This window comes from Plectropomus leopardus, chromosome 8, assembly GCF_026936395.1.
Source record: "Plectropomus leopardus strain MGB_pleo_1.0 chromosome 8, ASM2693639v1, whole genome shotgun sequence".
Classification (NCBI taxonomy): Eukaryota; Metazoa; Chordata; class Actinopteri; order Perciformes; family Serranidae; genus Plectropomus; species Plectropomus leopardus.
Window position 1 is genome coordinate 11,484,865 of NC_142183.1, and position 21,775 is coordinate 11,506,639.

Genomic DNA, 21,775 nt, shown 5'->3' on the forward strand with positions numbered 1-21,775 from the left:
GCTGCGAGCACAAAGTGTCAGTGAAGAAAATGTTAGAAATACATTTAATATCTAATTAAACAAAGTGAGTTGCTCATATTACAGGGTCCTTTAAGAAGTCTTAAAAGGCATTGAATTCATTGATCTTAAAATAAGGACTTAATTGGTATAAAATTGACTTAAATTAATCTTTCAAAAGTCTTAAAAATGCTTATACATGGAAAGTAGGATTTTATGAATCATATGGCAAAGTAAAATCTTAAAATTTTCTTGTTAAATAACTGAATGAAACCCTCTTCTGAAAATTGTCATGATGAGAATCAGAGCAGTGGATTCTCACATGCAGATTGAGAAAGACAAAATCACCCAAACCAAATAGATTTTTTTAAATGATGATTTAATATGTTGTTGTTTTTTCCAAAATTTGACCTAGATAATCTAACAAACAATAAATATTTGGACAAAATAAAATTGAACCAATCAGTGGTCTACAGTGTCTCAACTCCACCTGGTACCAGAAAAAGTGTAATCCACAACTTTTGTTAATGTAAAATAAAGAAAAGACAGCCTGTATGATGCAGTGAAAATGCAGTATTAGTGACTCATCAACATCGTCTCTAAATGCAGCATGCAGGCCTTTTTTCTTTCTTTTTTTTTTAACAATCAAAGCTCTAAAAGTCATGAGGTATGAACACAGTGGAGCATTTAGCAGCTGCAGAGCTAGACACTTTCTCTCATGAGCTGTTAAAGACCAAAACAGAGCTAAAAGGAAACTGAATATTGAACTTAAATTTGTCTTATTGACACAAACACAACTCAGAATGAGTACTAATATTGCTCTGTGTCTGCACAATGTGTAAAGAAGCCACCGTTTTCTTATACATTCACCACACCACCTTTATAAGGTGTTCACAACTTGCTGCTCTGCTAAGTACAAGTGGCCAAAAATTTGATTATTGCATGTATAAGAACTTGGTATCAACGTTTTATCAGAGTATCAAAATTAAATGGTAAGCATCATGCTCCTAATATTTTTAAGAAAACACAACACGTATTGAAATCTGTAGGCAACACTGCAAACCCCGAGACACTCTGGAGCCTGACTGACGTAAAACATTAAAGTCAGCACCTTGAATATTGTGCTCTTATATCCTTTGCATCTAGGTCAGCCCCACCAAATATCTCAGCTGAGGAAGCGTACTGTTAAATTTTGCCCGAAGTTATTCTGAGCCCCTTTATTCATTAAATTTTAAATGAAAATCCTAGCAAGGAAGTTTTAGCAACATTTAGGGCAGTTCTCAGTTGGCCTTGCTTCCCGCAGCCCCAGTTGGTTCAGTATTTTCTGCAGGGGAAAAAAGACAGAGGGGACTGAGTGGTTTTTATTAATTTTTTGTCTTTTCTGAGTTTTTTAAAAAAAAATTTACTTTAACTGCTGCTGTGAAGTTTCATTTGTATCGTTATCGAGAAGTTTTTTGTGATTGGTTTCAGGACACTGATATGCTCTATGAGCCCACGAACACACCTGCCATGGCTCGCACCTCCAACCTGAATGAAGAACTCGGCCAGGTAAACAGTTCAAATTATACTCAGTGTATGTAAACGCTTACTAAAAAAACCCAAAAAAACTGCTTTAGAATAAAATGTATACTCATAAAGTAAGTGTTTTTTTATATTTCCTAAACCACACAGGTGAAATACATTTTCTCTGACAAAACGGGGACCCTGACCTGCAACGTGATGCAGTTCAAGAAGTGCACCATAGCTGGAGTGGCCTATGGGTACGTTCCACTTTCCTCTTCTTCTTTTTGATTTTTCCCTGCTCCCCCTTTGCATCCTCTACCGTTTCCTCCCCCATCACCTTCATTAAATGCCGAGTGTGCATCACAGTACAGCTGGCGTCTCTCTCTCTCTCTCTCCCTTTTTCTCTCCTCCCTCGCCTTCTCATTAGCAGCTGCATCAGTGCTCCTCTCAACATAAACTATAAATAAAAGGCGGATAGACATTTGCAAGCAAAGGCACTTTACTCTCTCCTTCGCAGTCCATCGTTTGTCATGTCGAAGGTGTTTGTAAATACTGGCGATACATCTCAGTATTTTCTCTTCAAGCTTGACAATCTCTTGACACAATTTAGCAGCAGGAAAAGTGGCAACATACAGCATCCTTTCGTAAATAAAGGGATTAAGCCAAAATTCACAGTCCACGTGAATTCACTTTTTCCCCCTCAGCTCCACTGGCATAAAAGCATATTCTATTACATTTTAACATTTCATTTAATCAGCCCTTAATGTTTTTTTCCCCCTGAATATACTCTCATATCATTTTAGTGCCGAGATAATTAGCCTCAGTGGATGCAAAACAAGTGGGAGAGCAGATCTTCACAGAACCAAAGCAAGTGCAGGCGTGACAGTACATGATTAATCCCATTAGGATTCAATTAACAGCTTGATTGATGAAGTGCAGGCTGAAGGACAGAAAAGAGTATTTTATCTGGAGTTTTCTGTACCAAACGTCTCATTATGCTTTGATTGCTAGCCTTAACTCTTCATTGCCGATCCGCGGGTCAAAAACATAGTCCCTTTAAGCACTGATAATGCACATGTTGATGATGTGATACCTCCGAGATCATTGCTGATATTGGCTGCTGTTGTGATGTAGACGTTTTGGGCTACAGCATGACTTTTCCCTTTTTTTTAAACGGTTATTTATTTGGGTCAAGCCTGCTGGTCATCAGGGACAGACGCTCCTCGCTGCAAAGATTGAAGTGAGGCAGCAGTCTCTGTCCTTCATCCCAAGCAGAGATGTTTTCCTTTGATTCTCTGAAACGAGGACTCCCTCTTATGCAACTGATAAATATGGATGAGTGTCTCATAGCAGGGGAGAGAAGAGGCAGGTCCTAATGAAGCGAGGCTGTTTTGATGATGTGATCATTTGGCCTGCTCTTCTTCTGGGTTCCCAAAATAAGAGTTGGGAGGGTCAGACTCAAAAACTGTTTACAGTGCAGGGTATTGTTCTGTATTAATGATTCACCAGACAATCACAACATCAACTGTAACAGCAATGTAATCCACTGCATTGCTATAACTATGTAAACCATGTAATTAGTTTTACTGAATTTTACCCCTCAAACAAATTATTTTCTTTGAACTTAATGTTTATCTCATGATTCCTCATGAGAGGAAGGCATGTTTGCAGGCATGTTTTGGTTGTTGATTTAAGCAATATGATAAACCATGAGAGCATGTGGTCTACAGTGATTTTACAACAGCTAAGGGGCATTGTCAGGCATGACATGAGCTTAGCTGATCAAAAATCTACATAATTCTACGTGGACCTGGCAGTGTCTTATTAAATAAACACAGTAACAAAAAATAAAATAAAGAATTTATTAATAACAAATCATCATTCTTCTGCCAGCAACCCAGTCACACCCAGGTATGGTAGAAAACACCAAAGTTTGGTGCTGGTGGGAAACGGCGCAATATGCTGCTAAAAAACTCGGGTTTGGTGCCACTGGTGGAAATGCCAAGAAGGGTTGCCAAAAGACAATGTTGTTTTTTATTGATTTCAGTGGTCTGCAGCTTGGCAGGCGTCTTGCCTGGGTGAAATGCTGTTTGCCATCTCCTTCACCTCCCCCTGAGAAAGTCAGCTTATACATTACGTCACTTTAGAAACTTTTGATATGCTATGAATTAAACATTCATGGTTAGCAGAAAAATGTGGAGATTTTCTTCTGGCTACTGGACTGCCACCAAGCAGTGTAGTTTTTCTGTGACATTTAGCGGAATAATAAGCAACACACAGGAACAGTGGAAGTGCTGCCTGCTTTACAAATCCGTGGCAACATGGAGCCAAAAAGGTCACCACCATGGGCTCTAGTTTACCTAACGTTCAAAGAAAGAATAAAAAAGTTCTCATTATGTTGCAGTTATATCATAACAAGCGACCAGACAAAGTGGGTTTCCTGTCTGCTCAAATCCTCATAGACTCTCTTTGTTGCTTTAGCAGCAGCTTTATGTTTTTTGTGCATTAATTTTAAGTCGGGAATGTATATTTCTGACTGTTTTCGTCCGGGCTAATGATTAATGTTTCAAGCCCCAGTTAGCCGTTGACTTCTCATTGACAATAGGTGACTAGTTGGCGCAGTAATTCTGAAAATGTATTGTGGTCACAGCTATGTGTTTATAGATTATTTGACAACGGTTTTTAACGCGGCAATCAAGGATTGGTACTATCTGTTTTAAAATGTATTTATTAAACTTTAGTCTACCCACATCAGAAACACTTTTTCTAAACTCGAGGGAAACTTTAATCAGTTTCTATCGGCTTCATGACACATTAATACCCATCAGTATTTAGAGGACAAAATTATTAAAACAGTGCTGTTCCAAGTTAACAATCTTTTCTCTCTTCTTAAGTAGGTTTAGGCTTTTATGTGACATATATTTAATGTTATAAACACATAATGACTTCACCATTGTCGTATTTACCCAACAGTGAAACAGCTTGAGTCTGTTTGCACATTGTTAAAAACAGCATGGTTTTGAAGACTTCCTTCTTGTCCTTATTGTAGATGTCTAATTTAAATGCATTCAGTTGTCTGGTTTCAGGTTAATATTGAAATATAGATGCAAGTAGTAGTGACGCGTATGTTGTATCATTTAACTTTAAATTCTCTCAGTAATGTGTCTCTACTTTTGAAATTAACATACTTGAAGGCTTCTTCAACACCAGTTTCAGTGTACTTTTTGCACAAGGACGGATTTCAAAGTATCTGACTCTACTCTGGGAAGTAGTAGTATATTCTTGTGCCAGAAAAAGATTTAATTTGACTAAAAAAGAAGATAAAACATTCCACTCCCACTACTCTGTGGCGTGACTTGTAATTTGGTGCCAGCACACACACAAAGCCCCCCTGACACTGCCGCCTGCATGTGTTCCTCACCACAAATTAAGTGCTGCTGTAATTAATAAAGCCAACCCCAAGGGTGTAGACATTAATTAATTCCACTGGATTGGAGTCCAAATCTCAAGGAGAGATACAGTTTAGGTTAGGAAGGCTCACAGAATCCTCCTGAGTGTTATTAGTTTGCAGCTGAGTGAAAGCTTGTTTTTTTTTTAATGTACTCGACTGACAAAACTCAGAAAAACATGTTTTGATTTTATTTTTTAACAAACCAAATTTGCGTATGTAATTTGTAATTGTAAAGTGTACCCAAGTAAATGCGTGCATTGGATATAGCTGTCGTGTAAGGCTGTACATTAGCCAATTTGTCAGTGGATTGGTTTGTTGTCACTGCAGATAACAAAAATGTTGCTTTTCTGAAGGTACAAGAGCGAACGGGCTCACAGCATGAATCAAACTGAGTTGGAATCAGATGGAGAGCTGTAATGTTCAGTGGAGCACGTCGTCTGGTCGGCTCCACTCCTTCCAGTTAACAAAACGCTGCACTGCAGTTAGTCTGCCAGAGCAGAGATGTCAAAATAATTGTTGCCTCATTTTAAGGCAGTGTGCACTCTGACCACGTTTAGTTTCAAACATTGTTGTTTTCATGGCTGCATTCATTGGTGGCCTTAAAAACACACACAGATTGCACACACACACACACACACACACACACACACACACACACACACTCACACACATCGCATCTGTAGTTGAAGTTTCTGCTGTGAGAGAGGAAGACTTATGACTATAATGACACAATTCCCAAACATTCATATATCCCCTCCAGTTTCTTTTCTGGCTTTCTTAGTTTTGATTTTGTCCCCCTCTAATTAGAAGAGTAAGAAAATATCAGCACACTTGAGTATGGCAATGTTATGTTTTGTGGTACCGTATCAATTCTCAAAAACACTCAAGATTTTTATGTTAATAGTTTCCAAGGAATAAATTGGTGGCAGTGGTTCATTTTCTGTCCCCTGACCAGCAGTGTTGTTATCTATCTTTAACCATTTGTCTCTTCCACTTCAAAGTAACCACTTATTGACAGGGTAAACACAAAAAACACAATGCTACGAAAAAGGCAGTCATAGAAGATGCACTGACATTTTTCCTAAAATTAGATTTTAAGCATTTGAAATATATTGCCTTGCTCACATTATCGCAATATATAATAATTGTTGAATTGTCACCTCTGTACGGTGATATTGCCAAATTCTTTGCAATGCACAGCTCTACATCTAATCTGATGAAAAATTTTCTCCTAAAACATTTGGCAAAACATCCTCAGTGTTATATTCTTACTGTGTTATGACCGCTGTTGCATGTAAGTACTTTTTAGTAACAAATTTGTTTAGTAAACTTTATAAGCACATTATGATCCAAATATTTTGTGTGCATTATTTTCTCTTGTCTGGCAATCAGTTGAATTAACCATTGACTGACCAGTGACATTTCATGTGTTACTACAGAAGATGTAATAGAAATATGCTTACTATTCTTACCAGTAAGTTTCTCATGAATTTTACATGTATTTGATACCGGTATTAGTTGATATTGACTATTGAATGACATGCACAACACAACTGGAAACAGAGTTAGTGATGGGCGAAAATGAATGAACAAATCTTCTGAACAGCTCTTTTTAGTCATTAGTATGTTCCGGATCAGCCTGTCAACGTGCAAGTGCTTGTGAATACCTAACGTGTCGTAACGTGTGTGCAGAAACTGCTCAGACTGAACAAGTGACGACAGATTAAATCAGCCTTGAGTCATTACGTTCACCAGCCAAGCTCAATGTTGCATTCACATGCTCCTCAGATAGTCGTTCTTCTGACTGCGGCGCGTTCATGAACTTTAAGTTAAAATGCTGAAACAACATGGACACTGCACAAAAAAGTTTTCTGTAGCATCATATTCAGCTTGCATAGCCTCTAAATGCAAGTGCTGAATCAATGCATTAAAATGATTTTTTCCTTGTTTGTGTAAACATATACATGATGATTCATAATGAATTTAAGAGAGAAATTGTGAGGCGGGCAGCACTAGCTCTTGAACGTGCATGAGCTATAACAAGTGTCATAGAGAAACTGACACCATATTTTCAGCAAGTATCAAAACCTGAAAGGTTCAGAAAGGAGATAGCATTATGTATAAATGATAAGAGAACCTGCTATAATCACGGCTGTTGACCGAACCGCAACACTTGAGCTACAGTATGTCCCGGCATCCGACCTGTCATACTCCAACACCTGCCAACTCATAATCAAACCCATCTTTAACCCTAACATCGCGTCTTTAACATGTCAACAACAGACTTTGTCAACAAGATGATTTTTTCTCCAACAGTCACGTCCCTGAGGCTGAGGAGGGTAGTTTTGCAGAGGACGACTGGTAAGATGTTGTGAGATAGTGATCGTCTTTTTATATAATGTTCCTCGCTTCTGTGATGTATTTGGTGCTGCCTTGCCTTTGTGGAAATCGTGACTTTGAACACAATACCTCAGTGTTTGTTGTTGTTTTTTCTTTGTGCGGTCATTGAGTACACATTGGACGTGATGTCTGTGACTGTGGCTCTTGATTCACTGTGTATATCTGTTGATGTGAAACAGCAGCCTTAAACTAATGTGATATATATGTATGTTGCCAATGTTAGATGTTGAATTGTGAGCGGTTACGTCCTGTGGCTTCATTACAGGCTCTCGTACATTCAGCAGGTTTGATAGACTGAGAGCTGTTACTGTATGTTGTGTTGAAGCTGAGCAGCAAATTCTCCTTTTCACCAGTTAACATCAAACTAACTTTGGAGGTGGAAGCTTCACTCCCACTTATTCTCACTCTGTCTCTTACACGTACACACACACACACACACACACACACACACACACACACACACACACACACACACACACACACACACACACAGTCCTACTTCTGAGATCCATCTGCTACAGTGTTGAGATCTGCAGTAACAGCATGGGCGTGTCTTATCCATTTTGCATGGGGGATTGGGGCCTGTTTGTTAATGCCTATTATGCCAAAATGTTGAATCTTGCTGCTTTAAAGGAAGTTGCCAGCTTCATGAAGGCATTTCTCCTTTTGCTGCTTTTTTCTCTCACTGAAACAACCAAATTAGAAGCTTGATTTATACGCAAAATAGGGCAAAGATACGGGAACAAGGGAAAAATTAATGTGTTCTTTGTTGCTTGATGATAGAAGTAAAACAAAACAAAACCAGCACCGTATTGGTCTTAGTTCTATGGTTTTCATTTTTTATAATAATAATAATGATAATTATTGGAATTTATTTGTGTAGTACATTTCATTTAATGAATGCAGGTCAAAGTGCTCTACTATAAGAAAATTCATATGAAAATAGAGAGAATGACAATAAAAACAGGATAGTAAAAATATGATAAATATAAGGTTTGTTTTTGTTTTGTGGCAATTTATTTTGGTCCTTGGTAATTTTCCCAGAGGAATGCACTAAATACAGAATAAATACATCAAGGCATTAAATAAAAAAAACAAAAGGGAATACAAAAAGTATCTACTGAAAGGTGTAGGCTAAAGCTTGAGATTATTGTACTTTCCATTTTACTCAGCACATTCTCATGAGCAACTCATTTACTAGTAAATTATGCAGAAGAAAAAAAAACAAAGAAAAAATAAAACAATTTTAACAACAGAAGGACAAAAAGAGAAAAGATAAGAAAACTGTGTCAGACAAAATAATAAAAAATGTTTACCACCATACTCTTAAACATTTTTAGAATGACGGTTTTAATTCCTTGTCACAACCATTCCATAGATTAATCCCTTTGAACGATACACAACTATTAAGGTGAAAATATAATAAAAAAAGCTAAAATTACAATACATAAATTGTATTTATAGAGAACAAAACTAACTGAATCCTAATTTTAAATGGAATATATACATAGAATGCCTTAAATTGAGTAAAATACAACTTAAACACTGTCATCTCGACACAGGTCAGTTATAAATGTATAACTTCCAGGGATGGCATGCAATGTCACAGGTTTGATCAGCAACCAGTCCGTGGCTATTGACTGCGAACAGCCAACACCCTCGTTCCCATAGCGACAGGACCTCTGTGTGCTGGCAGATAATCAATAACTGACCGTCCTCCACACCCAGCCTCGTGCCTCAGAAATTTCATCAAGACAATTGACGTGAACTGTGCTGCTGCTGCATCAGAGAGAAGCTCAGGGCCTCCTCACCTGTTTAAGGGTTAGAAACGCTTATTATGACACAATAGATTTTCTGTCTTTGTTGCAGAACACGTTTTTATTTCATAAATGAATTTGTAAGGCTCTTAAAACACAACTTAAAATAATAATAATAATAACTATTTGTGTAGCACTTATGCAAACAAGTGCTTCACAAAGTCCATAAGAATAAGACAAAGAAATAAACAGTTACATTAAAGCAATGTTAAGAGCTAAGATTATAGTGTGCACTGGGATGAAACAGAGCAAAAGGAAATAAACCACAGCATTGCCACATCACAAATGTACAAAGCAGTCATTAAAATGAAAAGCTTTCCTATAAAATATGTTTTAAGAAATCATTTAAAAACAAATAACTTGGATACATACGTGTTGAAATTTGTTGCATGGGTACAATCTGCTGTAATCAGAAAGCATTTATTTTACATAATATGATACAAAGCTTTTTTCAATTTATACATCTGCCCTCCCCACCATGTGTTTACAGTATGCATGTGGTGTTTAGAAATGCAGATTTTGTTTGCCGAATTCTCCCTGACATGTTTTAATAAAGCCTGCTACTGTGATAAATCCCCCTAACCTCCAGTGCACCTTCGTAGGTGTAACACAATATCGACTCCAGCGCTGCTGTTTGATGGCATCGCTGTGTTTTTCCAATATTTCTTTCCTCCCAAGCCTCTATTTGCAGTGCAGTAGATGGGAGTATTACTGGCTGGCCAGCTGTTTGGCTCTGTGGGATCGGAACAGCGTATCCTGCGGGATTAGAAAGACTTTTATGGTTGCTAATGGCAGCCTCGGTAACATTTCTATCAAGCCCCAGTGCCATGGACAAAGCTGCTGTCTACCTGATCTATAGGACTCTGTTTATCACAGAATCATGAATCGATCCCTGCTGGACAGCCAGCGAGCGGCTGGTAGCTACATAAAAAAAAGTCCCTGTTAGAGGGATAAAAAACATCTTTCACCTTTTTTTCAATAACACAGTCTTCTCTGCAACCCAGAATTTTGTTTTTCCACTTGAGCATGTTGTCAATGAAAGATTGTGTCTTTTTTTCCACTTTTGCCATATTCCTAATGGAATGAAAAATATTGAATCATTTTGCATCTTGCCAGTAACTGAAAGCATTTCTGGATGTAATATGAAGTATGAGAGACTAATTGTATTTCCAGTAATTTATTAGGGTTTGGCTTTGATTAGTGGATGAGTAATATGGTCTCTTTTCACTGCCAGTAATCCAGCCTGCCTGCTCTGTCCTTGTAAGCACTTCCTCTTGCATTGTTTAATTTCTAAAGCAGGGGAACACCATTTATTATTTATGGAAATGACTGAGGGGAATATGATAAATATATAAAGGGTAAAATGAATAAATGAATGAGTGTGGATTCTTTGTTCATTGTGAAATAATAATTCCCCATTTCAGGACATTGCTTTCTCAAAGGATGATCCTCCTCTGCTGCCATGGACAGAATCCAAAACAGTCACACTGTACATCACATTACTGAGGCCCAGGGGACCTGCATTTGCATTCTGTCTGCATTGCGGTTGATACTTTTCCCAACAAATGTCAATACTGATGGCACACAGCTCTGGCTGTGTGATACCAGTCTGAGATCTGTTGTGTGGTTCCAGTCTCACTGCACATACGTTTTATTTAGGAGAGAAAATTCAAGCTAACTTATTGATAAGTTGGTAAACAGGAAATTATTTGGCAACTATTAAAGTTTGTTTTTTTTATATCAATTTTTCACCAAAAACGTCAACTTCAATTTTATTATCCCAAAGAAAATTTGATGTGCAGCAGGCATCAAAACACTAAAAATACATAAAGGAGAACACCAGAAATAAATACAGAAATACAGAACTTCTCCAGCTCAAGTGAAAACAAAGATGGTAAACATTTACTGGTTTAGATTTGATGACAGCGCGTCATTTGATCATAACGTGTTACACAGTATTTTGTGCATTAAAAAACACTACAATAACTACTGTGTGTATGACTGTTTTAACAGGACACACATAAGACAGAAGTGCTAATAAATACAATATTATCTTTCATATCAGCAGATCTCTTGGATTGGAGCTTTTGGTTGGTGAGGTTCATCTGACTTTCTGAGTCCGAAATCCGACCTTAGGGGCGTTCCAGTTAAATTTTAGACTGGGAATTTAGAAATTGCAACTTCCAAGTGCAAATCGAGTGCACCATAAGAACCAGAGAAAACTACTGACCAGTCGTGATGGTAGTGACTTGACGATCACAAGTTAAAGATACCTTAAAGTGTATTCTGCTTTATGGTCTATTATACTCATAATTACTCACTTATAATTGAACAATAATTTGCTAAATGATCATACTGTATTTTGAAACTAGCAAAAGAGACCATAAACTTATTAGAAAAATATTTACTGAGATCATAGATCTAGTGAGAGGCAGAGATATTTTCTCACAGACTTCCATGATCGCACTTCTTTTTCACCTCTTTTTTCGGTGAAGAAGCCCCCTGCTGGCCAATAGGAAAAATGCAGCTTTAAGGCACATGAAGGCTACGTCCGCTTAATTGTGTACTTACTTGTGTGTGTACTTATGTGTATTCTATGCAGGCTCCAAGAGGCTTCATTTTTACTTTTGGTACATATTAAACACTTTTGTCACACTAATTATTTGGAAAACTGTCAGACGCTCCTAGAAAGTTGTACTTTAACGTAAACTCCTGTTGTTATGAGTATTCTTATGTCAGAATATGCTCTGATGTTGCAAGTAAATGATATGGTCTTTACTCATCTAGTGTAACGACATGTTGGCTGTTCAAGTATTCCTGTGTTCTGTCTGTTTGACTCCTCTGTCTCTTCTTTCCAGCCACAGCTCGCAGTCACTGGACGAGGAGGGATTTAATGACCCGAGCTTACTGGAAAACCTCCAAAGTAATCACGTAAGTAATGTCTGGGTTTCTCGCTGCCTGCCTGCATTGACGACTGCTGTTTTGGAAAACTAAGAAGGATTTTGAATCTAATTGTGTGTGTGGGTGTGTGGGTGTGTGTGTGGGTGTGTGTGTGGGTGTATAGTGTCTTCTTGGCATTTTAGGTTGACCTTAGTGATATAGTCCACTTGTGTTTATGTTGTGCCTTCAAAGTGTTGCAAAGGCTGCGATATTTAATGGCATGAATCATTCCCTGGTCATTATGTTTGGATCATTATGGCATGTTTTGACAGACAAATTGAATTCTTTAATATCAGTTTGATTAAAATCCTGCTGAGGGCTGGATTGCTGTTTCATGACAGGAAATTATAAACACACTGCATGATAGCTTATTCTGACAAAATTAAAACCCGTGTCTTTGCTTATCCAATGTGGAGGTCTGGACTGCTGTATTGTGAACTTATGGATAGCAGACTGCCCAAAAACTACACGAAAAAAATCAAATATTTAACAGCTGTGCCTTTGTCTTAAAATATGGACTTGTACATGCATTTGGGATCTGTCGCAGGACTTTAGCGGGAGCAGTAAAGGCCACCTGTGGTAATGAAATGGGTGAAAACTGTGATTGATTGGCTGGTTGAATCACTCAGCTGCAGAACAGCGTGTGGGAGGCAAAATGTCACATCTAATTATGTACAGTAGCACCGCCCAAGGAAAGCAGTAATCCCACTGTGATGTTTGCTTTGTTATGACAGCAGAATCTCTCCACACATTGAGTTTGTCGAGGATCTGCTTTACTTTCATATTGATAGCCCTTCGCCCACTGCTAATTATGGTGCAAAACCAACTCTAAATCTCTGGTAATGATTTTGCTTATGATTAATTTATTGTGTTGTCGTTGTACTAATGCTTTGTTGATGGTGGATGTCTTAATTCTGTTGCACTTTTGTGAGTCATTGTTTTTCCTTTTATTAGTCCCCTTCTATTATGTGACAAGACTCCTGTCACGACGCTGCCGTGCTTTTCAAAAGATTTGAAATTTTCTGCATCTGCTCTCATTAACAGCATAGCTATAACACAAGAATGCCAGGGGTCAGTGTATACATATATAATGATTTATATCTGTATATCATTTTACAACACAGGGTTGTGTAACGAAATGTCAGAGTTGCAGTCCTGTACTTTGCTACTCACAAAATGTCAATATGACAACAAAATAATATAATAATTAACACCTGATACTTGATCTATCTCCATAACTCTCTTTCTCCTGTCCACAGTCAAGGTTAGCCTATGACTTATTAAACCACTCTGTTACACACTGTAGTGGACAAAATGTTAAAACAAGCAGAACTGATAGCCCTGAACTGAGCTCATTCTCTATGGGTGTAAATTTTACCCACTGGTGCTTATTGGTATAAATGGGCCTTTTTTAGAAAAAAAAAAAAAAGGCTTTATCTAGACACTTTTTAATAAAATGTGGAGCTACATAAAATACTTTTAGGAAAAGTGAGGGACTTGAGTATTTTATTGAAACAAAGTTGAGTTCAAATTCAAATAAAAACGCGTGGGAAATATACTTAAATGCTTTCTAGATGAGAGTTAAATGTCTAAATGAATTTCACTCTCATGTTTTAATGATAAATATGAAGCTAAGACCTGCAGCCAATTAGCTTAGCTGTAGGAACCCTGCATAGCAAAATAAAAAAGAGATCACTTTTGCATGAGTCTCTACATTTGTTTCTTTTTTGGAAAATCCTGCATAGTGTACCTTTAACCTTGTTGCGACATTATCTCCAACCTTCAAGCCATCAGTGTTTCCCTTTCCCATGTATGACGCATTGATGCTAAATGGAACGATACATTTCACTTAACACCTTTTGTCCTCACAGCTAAAACACTTGGTCCTTATGGCCACCAGGATGCTTCTTACTTAAACATTACTAATCCTGATCATTTACAGCACTTTTATGTTGCTGCGGGCTATTTGTAGGAGTAGTGTTGATACAGTGTTGAGGGGGACGGCAGACTGGAGGAGAGGGGAATTAACAGTGCTGACAAAAATAAACATCCCCTCTGGTGCTTTTCGTGTTCTCTTGAGTCACTGGACATGTTCACCCCCCCGCAGAGCTCCGGCAGCGTTCGTGGGTGTTTGTTTGCTCGCTCGCTCGTCTGCTCCAGTTTCTCTTGACCCTTCAACTTTTTCCACACTGGTCATGTCTGAAGTGATGAGTGTCCGTCACTGTTGTCATGTCACAGATTACCCAGGAGTCAGTGGGGTGATAGCTGGCAGCACGATATTAGCTGTCACTTCTAATTGTGCCATCAGAGCAAAGCTCATGACTTGCCCTGAACTCTATGCCTAAGTTACACCACCCTGGACAGCATACACGCGTTTGACTTCTATACTTGTGAGGACGCTCATAGCAGTGTTAAACTTCCAGAGTGAGAATTAAAGGGGATATATTGGCTGAATAGTGTAATCACCTGAAAATAAGAATTACTGTGTTTTTGTTTGCTTAGAATGAGCCGTTTATATCTACATGGGGAACAGGTACTCTTCTGTGGAGTATGCTGTATTATTTTTACAGTAGCCTAGAACGGACAAATCAAACACTGGCTCTAGCTAGGGCCATTTACGGTTTCATGTTTCTACAACCTTACCGCTATGCGACTAAATTCTACACACTAGACCTTTAATTTGGGCAGTTACTTTAGATTTAGTCTTAGTCTCTGGACAAAAATGCTTATTAGTTCTGGTTGTATTTGAGTCACCTTTTTAGCAAAATATTGTTTTATCTGGTCTTAGCTCCATGTCACTCTACACTGCTGACTTTATTTTTATTTATTCAGATACTGTTCCGCACTTTACACATGTATATATGTATATATGTACAGTCTCTTAGTTTTTAGTTTTTTTAAGTGTATTCCTTTATATTCTATTAATAACGTGTGCTCTTTATTCTCTTGTTCTTACTGCATGGCGCTGCTACACCCCAATTTCTCAGTTTTGAGATCAATAAAGTATATCTATCTATCTATCTATCTATCTATCTATCTATCTATCTATCTATCTATCTATCTAAACTTATTCAGTTTGGCTGATACAGGTCTCTGCAATTTGAAAAAAGATGACAAGTTGTATCAACTGTTGAAATTTCATTTAGACATTTTTTTCTACAAGTACAAATAATTTCTACACAAACTTGCAAATTTTCATTCTGCTCACCTCATTTTGAATAGCTCAGCACCAACTCTTTGAGTCTTGTCTCGTCTCCGAAACCAAAACATTTGTCATAGTTTTTATAATCAAAGATCTATTTTTAGCTTGTCAACGTTCATATATGTCATGAAAATAAAGGGTCGTTGATGAACATTTTTTGTAATCGTTTTTGTTAGAAAAATGAACACTGTCTCATTAATATAATCAATCCCTTAGCACTAGTATTTACATTTGTTTTGAAATACTTTCACTTGCTTTCTTGCTATGAGATGATCAATACAACTCTCATATCAGTCTCTTTAAAATCAAGCTGGTGCCAGAAGATGCTTAGCTTAGCTTAGCATAAAGGAAGCAGGTGGAAAACTGCAAGCCTGGCTTTGTCTAAGAACAAAATCTGCCCTCCAGCATCTCCAAATCTCACTAACAAACATGTAATGTCTTGTTTGTTAATTCAGTTTTGCAGCGGTTTTATGAGCTGGACTTTTTTTTGTTTTTTGTTTTTGCTCAATGCAGTAACAAGCAAACTCCCAAAGACTCCCAAAATGTTGAACTATATGGACTTCCTTCCCTGACTGTAAAAGTCAAACCTTAAACCTCAAACAGCTCCTTGAAAAGGTTCCAAAATGTCCTCACTCACAAACAATGTCCTCACTCTCAGTGTCTAAAACTGCACTGGCTCCTCCTCACAAAGATCTAAATATTAGACTGTGCACGCACACACACACACCCACGCACACACACACACACACACACACACACACACACACACACACACACACACACACACACACACACACACACACACACACACACACACACACACGCTGACATGTCCTTCAGAGGATACCTGTCAGCCCAGACCAGATTAGCATGCTGCTAGGAGGCAGCGAGGGCTCTCACAGCCACCTGGACTGTAATAGACTCTGTGTACTTTCATTTACAGGAGGCCCTTTGATTCGCCCTCCCCCCCTCCATTCATTTGCTCCTTTGTTCCCCGTTAGAGATCTCTCATCAGAGTTACCATGGCCAACAGAGAGAGCAAATTTAACAATACCGTGTGTGTGTGTGTGTGTGTGTGTGTGTGTGTGTGTGTGTTTACACAGCTTTTTGTTTGAGAAGGGATAGAGATCAGACGTTTTTGAGTAAAAAAGAGTCAACAATACATAGAATGGCATATACAGTATTTGTTTATCTGCATAGGTTCATCGATCGCTGTGTTGTTGATGAGCTAATAATGTGATTATTCGACTATTGAACTCATTTTTAATGACCATCAGCAGCCTGGTTGCTGTTTGCTGTGTGATTCAGGCCTGGCGCAGCCCTCGAGGCAGCTGGTATCTATGCCTCACTGACTAGAAGCTGGTGGTCCTGCAGCCTCAGACAGGAGCCTCAGCAGATGCCTGTCCGAGTCTAACCCTCGGCTAGTTAGTCATACGTTTCCCCTCATTAATGTAAAATGCCCTCCGTGTATAGGTTAGGCCTTTTATTTCATTAAAATGGAGCAAATTTGTATTGCACGCACATGCGTGAGCAAACGTCTGTCTGTGTGATCCTTCTGGCTTTGTTACCAGCAGTCGTTAGTTTGACCAAACTTGAGCCACATGTGTTTAAAAAAACGAACAAACACACTTTTGGAATTGTAATAGATGTTTTGATTTTGCATTTTTTATTTTTGCACTAATTAAAAATAAACAAAAATAACACAGTACACAGTGCAAAGAGAGGCAAGAAACCAAGTAGGCTTATTTGAAGCCATTATAAGAAACATTAATGTAAACACACAGCGATTGAAATGACAACAACAACTGAGTATATATATTTATGTGACAACAACAACAAAAATAATGACGTGATCATGTCATTCACTCCTGAATGTCACTGTAACATAGTACATGTTTGTGCCAGGGTAGTGATGTTTTAAGACAACAAATTAGCTTTAGGGTAATTGATTGTCATGAAGAAAATATATTTGTGCTCATTTAAAAACAAAATAAAACAAAACAAACAAAAAGAAGAACCAGCTGTGAGGTGATAATGGAAAAAATGCAAAATTCTGCCCTCTCTATCGCTTCCTCTGTCCCCTCTCTTTTCTGCTAATATAAAATATTGATTTGTGGCACAAAACTTGTACATGTCATTTCTAAGCCCGATATTGATATTATATCTATTTTTGAAATGAGACTAGATATTGTCTTAGATTTCAGATATCATAATATCATATGTGTAGTCTTGTCTTGGTTTTGAAGTCTGCATTACAGTAAAGTGATGTAATTTTCTGAGCTTAGCAGATTGTTATAGCTGCTCTATTATTTGCCTTCACCCACTTCATCATTATATCCACACTACTGTTGATAATTTGTCAAGGAATTTGGTCAAAAATATTAGTATGGATGTAAGCCACACAAGTGATGACATGGCATGTGCAATGGTCAGAGAGCAGACATCCAGTTTTACATTTATTGCATTTGTGGTTTGTTTCTCTGCAACACTAAATTGCATTTAGCTAAACCGTATTTTCAAGGAATTCTTAGTGTCAATTTGATGCTTACTTTTTTTCCAAGATGAGTTGAACTGAGCTGTCCTGATGTAGTAAACCTCATGACATTATAAGGTTTAAACAAATGTTATGACTCACCTTTCACCCAAATCTGCAGTACATACATTTATAAAGAGAAGCTGTCTGTAGACATAGCTGCACACGCAACATGTTTAATGTTGTGTTAGGTTGTGTGTGTCATCTGTCTGACACATGTGCATCATTTTTGAGTCATGCAGGTCGATCAGAGTTTGACAAACGCCGCACACTCTGCCGTTGCTCTCTTCCTACAGTATCAACATTATCTTTCTAATTGTTTTGTTCTTGTTTTGTTGTGACATTAAAGAACATTAAAAGTCAAAGTGCCCTTTCCACTTCCTGTAGCCCACAGCTGCTGTCATCCTGGAGTTCATGACCATGATGGCCATCTGTCACACTGCAGTCCCTGAGCGCACCGATGGGAAAATCACCTACCAGGCTGCATCTCCAGGTAGATCACACCTCCACCAACACAGATAGTGGAATACAGCTTTTGGATTTACAGTATGCTGCCCTGGTTTATCTCGGTTTCTAATGTGTGGGCACATATTATAATTTGGCATTGGAATGATTGCCCCAATCTTGGAACCTGTCAATTATAAGACTGACAGTGATAAGCTTCTGGGGGCAACAGCCAATATTTCAGGGGTTTGGGTGTAGCCAGTACATATCTGGAAAAAGACTTCTAGCTGATCTAATCAGAGATCTGCATTTAAATGCAGATAAATTAAAAAAATTACATAATTGGTCAGTAGTACTCAGACTACAAACAGATACCAGAAGGCTTTCTAAAACCAAAATCCTGCGTTGTTGTCTACAGATTCTGTATACATATGCAGATATCTGTTTAAAGAGAATATTATTGCCCAGATTTCGTCGAGTGTCTTGGGGCTCAAAAGAGTAAAAACAAAACACCTTAATATAATCAGGATGGTGAACAAGTGATCCTTCTTGATTCTTAGGATGTTCATAATCAAGACTAGATATTTTGAAATGTAGCAGCTAATCATATTTATATTTTTAAATTTAAACACATCATTAAAAGGGCTTATAACTTGCAAATTTGAACTGAGGAGTTAGGAAAACTGCACATTGTCCACATGTTGCGTAGTTGTTCGGTCAGTGTCAGACCAGTTCCAAACATGCCAAACTGCGCCATTCACAGAAAAGAGAAATATGACTTCTAGTTGTGGAAATTTAGAAAATGATAGATCCTGCAGTTAACCGCTGTGGTAAGCTCAAATCGATATAGTCCCTAATCCAAAACTACTTCTTTTTTATTTAATTACTTAAAAGGGACCAGATTATTGCTTAAAGCTAATTTGCATCTGCAGTCCCTTGGCAGGTCAGAACAAAGACACAGCACAATAGCATGATAATAACAAATGTGCAAACTCAAACTTAATTATTTCAATCATACCCATGATTATTGTACAGATACTTAGCACACAATCAGGAAAGGCCTCGCCCTCTGCTAATTGATGGTTACGATGCCTCAGCGTGAGCCGAGTTCTCTAGTATTCATCTTTATTTTTGCAAAAAATAATGTAAGAGAAGTAAGAAAACCCCTTTTATTTTGCAGGTTTACAGTGTAAATTGTTAAACCTCACACACACACACTCACACACACACACACACGCAGCTATAAACCCCCTGAAAAAAACTTCCAATACTCATTACCTTTAGGTGGCACAAGTATAAAACATCAGTGTCACATTCTCTGCGATTCTAAACTGCTGCAGCTGTTACCTTTTTTGCTTTCTTGCTGCAAGGTGGCACAAGTTGAACTGAAACTGTAGGTCCAACAACTGCAGTACTCAAATCTCTGGTTCTGCAGCTCAGGATGATGCTCTGGCTGGACCTGGTTTCAGGTGCTTTGCATAAACGATGCTGTGTCCTTGAAACATTTTTTTGTTGTTGAGAAATTTAATTTTCTATCTAGTGACCTCTGTGTCTTTGCAAATGGAACACATCACCACAGCCTCCAGGCAGCAGTATTTCATAAAGACATTTATATAATCATCAGTGCAGCAGAGAGCCACGAATTATATTAGAAAATAAATTATCCTGTTTACAGAATGCATGCTGTGTGTCACTCTGATTCTCTGAGGCACACTTTGATCCCGCAGTCTATCACATTCACAGCAGTGATGAGACACCTGTCAGTCAAGAAGAAAACATGCCCTTATACATGATTCTTTTAAAATCCACAACATCACTATCGCTGCCATTAGAGGAGGTGAAATTGATCACAGAGACTCTAAAAGACATTTACACAATGGCGTCACCATCAGTGGTTGCCCCTAGCAGCACTGTGCAAATTTTCTGAAGATTAGGACCGTCCTAATGAACTCTGAGACTGTCACGATGCTTAAAAGCTGAAGTAGTTGTCATGGAAAAAAATTAATCTGAAGCTTATTTCATTGCCATATTTATTGACAAGAAGTAAAACAGGCCAGTGCAGTTAAAAACAAAGAAACAATAAATGCACACGTAATTAACACATTGATTAGCTAAAATGGTTTTATATAATTTAAATTTTTATTGATTTTGAATGGGTTGGGTTAGGATCTGTACAAGAGATGGCACAAAAAAGTCAAAACCTCCCCTAAAAGCAGATTATAATTTGAGATAAAAATTAGAAAATAAAATAAAAAATAATATAAAGAGATAGGCAGAGGGAGACAGAACAGCAGTCATATTTCAAGGTTTTCAGACAGAGCAATTTGATTGGTCAGATTGGTCCTTTTACATGGTTTCTGTCAGTTATCCTGGCCAGCATGGATTCATATGAGGCATTTTTTGTCATGTAATTAACTTATTCTTTCATTTCTGGGGGTTTAGTTGATTTCCAGTATCTGAGTATTATTCTAGCAGCTGTAGTGACCCTGGCGATAACTTCTGCTCTTGACATGTTATGTGGCTAAAATAGTTTTATAATAACTGTACAAAGCATTGCTGCTGCTTTCCATCTTATATTTTGCTCCTGATAAGAGAGATGACTTTATTTTTTGCCTGATTGCTTAAAACAATCATGGTCTTATGGAGCTCTGGGGTTGGAGGCAGAGTGGGGAATAGCTGCAAAGAGAAGGGTGGTGAAGTGAACTGTAAAAAACAAGCAGAGAGCTTTTTCTCGCCCTGCAGCATCCTCATGCAAGCTGTAGCATCAGCTACCTGGTCCACAGCTCTCAGTCACTGCCCTCGCTGTGAAAATATGTCGAGATGAACTAGTTTTATGTGCAAAATGTGAACATGTTTCTTATCATGAATGCCAGTCTGGTTCATGTGTGTTTATTTGTAATTTTTTTTTTTTGCTTTCTAGATGAAGGAGCTCTGGTGAGAGCGGCAAGAAACCTCGGCTTTGTGTTTTCTGGTCGAACCCCAGACAGTGTCATTGTGGAAATGGTAAGTTGGACACGTTTGATGAAAGACAGACAGGCTATTGTGCTGATGGATGGATCCACTTTATCTTTATGAAGAGTACCATGATGGTCTAGCCTGACCTCGAACTATAAGGCACAGTGATAGATGTGTGATACTAAACATAACAGCTAAGTCCAAGTGAAGAAATATAATATACTCTGAGAATTTTTCTGTCATAAATAAAACAAATTATTTCTTCACCAGTTCATAAGCACTGGAATATCCCACTGTTCTCCATGTAGCTGCAGACATAAAAGATTCATGTGACTGTGTAATGAGGAGAGATAAAACCAGGGTTCCCACAGTCATGGAACACCTGGAAAAGTCATAGAATTTCACAATCATGTTTTCCAGGCCTGGAAAAATAATACAATTTGTAAAAAATAATTTAAGTTTTGTAAGCCAGTTTCAACATTGATGAAAACTACAGGGGTTGAACTTCTGGCTCCAAAAATACTAAGACGGCA

The 21,775-nt window shown here is 38.0% G+C and overlaps 1 protein-coding gene across 6 annotated transcripts in view; it reads left to right on the forward strand.

Annotated features, from left to right (window-relative positions):
- Nucleotides 1-21,775, forward strand: part of atp8a1 (ATPase phospholipid transporting 8A1) — a 141,934-nt gene that overhangs the window by 54,696 nt on the left and 65,463 nt on the right. For 4 of the 6 annotated variants that reach the window (XR_015777216.1, XM_088080891.1, XM_088080890.1 and 1 more), the window contains exons 13-18: nt 1,468-1,545; nt 1,669-1,757; nt 7,268-7,312; nt 12,027-12,099; nt 18,231-18,336; nt 21,208-21,290. Coding sequence is in view for 5 of the 6 variants with exons in the window: in XM_088080891.1 (XP_087937017.1) it covers nt 1,468-1,545; nt 1,669-1,757; nt 7,268-7,312; nt 12,027-12,099; nt 18,231-18,336; nt 21,208-21,290 (474 nt within the window). In the remaining variant the exon portion in view is untranslated. The remainder of the gene's footprint in view (nt 1-1,467; nt 1,546-1,668; nt 1,758-7,267; nt 7,313-12,026; nt 12,100-18,230; nt 18,337-21,207; nt 21,291-21,775) is intronic. The other 2 variants (XM_042493929.2, XM_042493932.2) reach the window with 1 other exon arrangement.